The sequence below is a fragment of the Megachile rotundata genome, chromosome 10 (assembly GCF_050947335.1).
Source record: "Megachile rotundata isolate GNS110a chromosome 10, iyMegRotu1, whole genome shotgun sequence".
Taxonomy (NCBI): domain Eukaryota; kingdom Metazoa; phylum Arthropoda; class Insecta; order Hymenoptera; family Megachilidae; genus Megachile; species Megachile rotundata.
In genome coordinates, this window is record NC_134992.1 from 3,867,257 (window position 1) to 3,870,102 (window position 2,846).

Genomic DNA, 2,846 nt, shown 5'->3' on the forward strand with positions numbered 1-2,846 from the left:
TAATTTACAGTTTGAAGAAATACTTAGCTTCATATTTGTACGCCTTTTTAGACAACACGAAGGTATCAGAATATTTTAATATCATTCTCAATACATTCTGTTCGTAATTAATCAAGTACGTGTTAACATGCATTCAATTTGTAAGGTAATATACGAAACAACTATCGGCAAATAAATTATCTGTAGGGTTGTACATGTGTTGCATGCATAATTATTATTTCATAATCGAGATTAGAAAGTTACAATTTTCGAAACTTCTCAATTTATAAATTTTTAAATATTAAAATTTGTAAACTATTGATATTTTAAATAGCTAAATTTTTGTACTATCGATGTTTTAAATATCAAAATTTTAAATACTGAAATTTCTAAACCATTGAATTTTGAAATTTCCAGATGAAACAGTTTTTGTTACAAAAAAACTGTTGCTTTATTTCTAACAATATAATATAATATAAATGATATATTTTAATATGGGAATTTTTAAACTTTTATAAATGATTTAAAACAAATGAAACATATCATCATATACTGCTTGAATATATTACAGCACATTATAAAATTTTTTCCTACAGTGTATCATGATGAAGTAAAATAAATAAGCAAAAACAATCTCATGAATCACCAATGCCAAGTCATACTGAAACATACGAACAATAGCAGGACAAAATAACAGTTTATCATGATTATATGTTTTACTAAATGATGGCATAAAAGTGGCGACGATGTATCAAAATACATATGCATACTTAAATTATCTATCTATACATATATGTGTTGAGATCGAATAAAAACGAAAGTATTTTACCTCTGATACAGCACATAACACATAATACCGTAAACAATACATGCGATTTTTCTAACTAATTATAATCAAACGATCATTTATTATACAGTGTGGCTCACCACATTTTGCCATCTAGATTTGCGTCATTATTATTACTCATAGCAAATAATGTTTCAAATGAAGTTGAATGGTTTTAGGACGGGCATATGCTGGTGGTATATTTTTTTTGTAGAATGCGTAAAAGATATATGAAGGTCATTAATGTTTTTTTAAATAGAATCATATATTTTTTATTGTATCAGCTGAGGTCCCCCATATTCTTTACAAAAAAATATTAATCTATTCATGTGAAAAAATCATTAGTTTAGGAAATATTTTAATTTTAATGTCTATTTACAGAAAAGGTTCAATGTGGTGACCATTTGCATCAGAACATTTTCTGAATCGAGAAATGAATAACCCACTAACATTCCGTAGTGTATTTGATGTTATTTTATTACACTGATGATACGATCCCTCATATTCGCCATTGTAGTCGGAGGCTCAGTATACACCTTATTTTTTAAATAGCCCCACAAGAAAAAGTCAAGGGGCGTTAGATCTAATGATCTTGCCAGAAAATAAATGGGGCCACCTCGCCCTATCCAACGATTTGGGAACATTCGGTTTAATGTATCCCTTGCTATTCTTGAATAATGAGCAGGGCAACCATCCTGTTGAATCCACATTATTTGTCGAGTATGCAATGGTAAATCATCTAAAAATGTCCATAGAGAGTTGGGTAAAAAATGTGCATATTTTGGTCTGATTAGTGATCCTTCGATAAAGTATGGACCAATAAGTTTATCGCCCAGTACGCCCATCCAAACATTTACACTCCCTCGATGTTGATTATCCATTTGTCTAAACCAATGAGGATTTTCGGTTGACCAATAATGCATATTTCTTGAATTCACTGATCCATTTTTCGTAAACGTTGCTTCGTCCGTGAACATAACTTCGTTGAAAAAGTAGTCTCTTTGAGAGAGAGCCCAATTACAAAATTGTAAACATTGATAACAGTCATTTGCGGTCAGTTCTTGATCCATTGATACGTGATATGGATGGTATTTGTGCCTTTTGAGTACGCGTAAAATGTTTGTGCGGATAATTCCAACTTGTCTTTCAATTTCGCGAGAGCTAGCAGATGGATTTAACGTAATTGTGGCTATCACTGAAGTTTCATTTGCTTCATGTGTTATTGTTTTATTACAAATTGCCTTTTTGCGTAAGAAATGCCCCGTCTGGTGAAATTTTTGTATAATCTTTCTGCATGTGTAACACTTTTCCCAGCTTCAAAATAAACTGATAGCATGTCTATCTTTTCTTCTTTAGAATACTTCATTATGAAGTGATAATTCACCGTATAGTCGTATTGACCGTATTAGAGACGTAACAGAGACTAAATTTTACTGTTACTGCGTAACAAAAAAAAAAAACAAAAACTCACAATTCGTTTGGTGACACGTGACCTCTCAAAGCGCGTAGAAAAACATTTGCTGTTCAGTTAGGACAATTCATAATATTGACTAGAAAGTCGCGATTTCCTAACAAGTTAGAATTAAAATATCTCCTAAACTAATGATTTTTTTACATAAATAAATTAATACTTTCTTGTAAAGAATATGAAGGAGCATCAGCTGATGTAATAAAAAATATATGATTCCATTTCAAAAGATATTAATGACCTTCATGTCTTTTACACGTCCATCTACAAAAAAAAATATACCACCAGCATATGCCACTCTCAAAATCATTCAACTTCATCTGAAACATTGTTTGCTATGAGTAATAATAATGATGCAAATCTAGATAGCAAAATGTGGTGAGCCACCCTGTATGTATGTATACTGGCTGTTAAGTAGGCCGATAAAAAGTTTGCAAGGGATAAGAGAAGAGGTCATCTGGAACACATTTAGCTATATATATATACCTTCATGCAAAGTATCATGATTTTTAAGATATTGGCCACTTTGTTATTACTGGACATTTCCGAAGCAAACAATTGTAGAAAGTTTAT

At 31.0% G+C, this 2,846-nt stretch overlaps 1 protein-coding gene across 1 annotated transcript; it reads right to left on the reverse strand.

The window, feature by feature from the left end:
- Window positions 1-1,088: 1,088 nt before the first annotated feature.
- Window positions 1,089-2,322, reverse strand: LOC105662516 (uncharacterized). Its single transcript, XM_076536653.1, has one exon. The coding sequence runs from the start codon at window positions 1,873-1,875 to the stop codon at window positions 1,276-1,278; it is 600 nt and encodes a 199-aa protein (XP_076392768.1). The 5' UTR covers window positions 1,876-2,322; the 3' UTR covers window positions 1,089-1,275.
- Window positions 2,323-2,846: the final 524 nt, after the last annotated feature.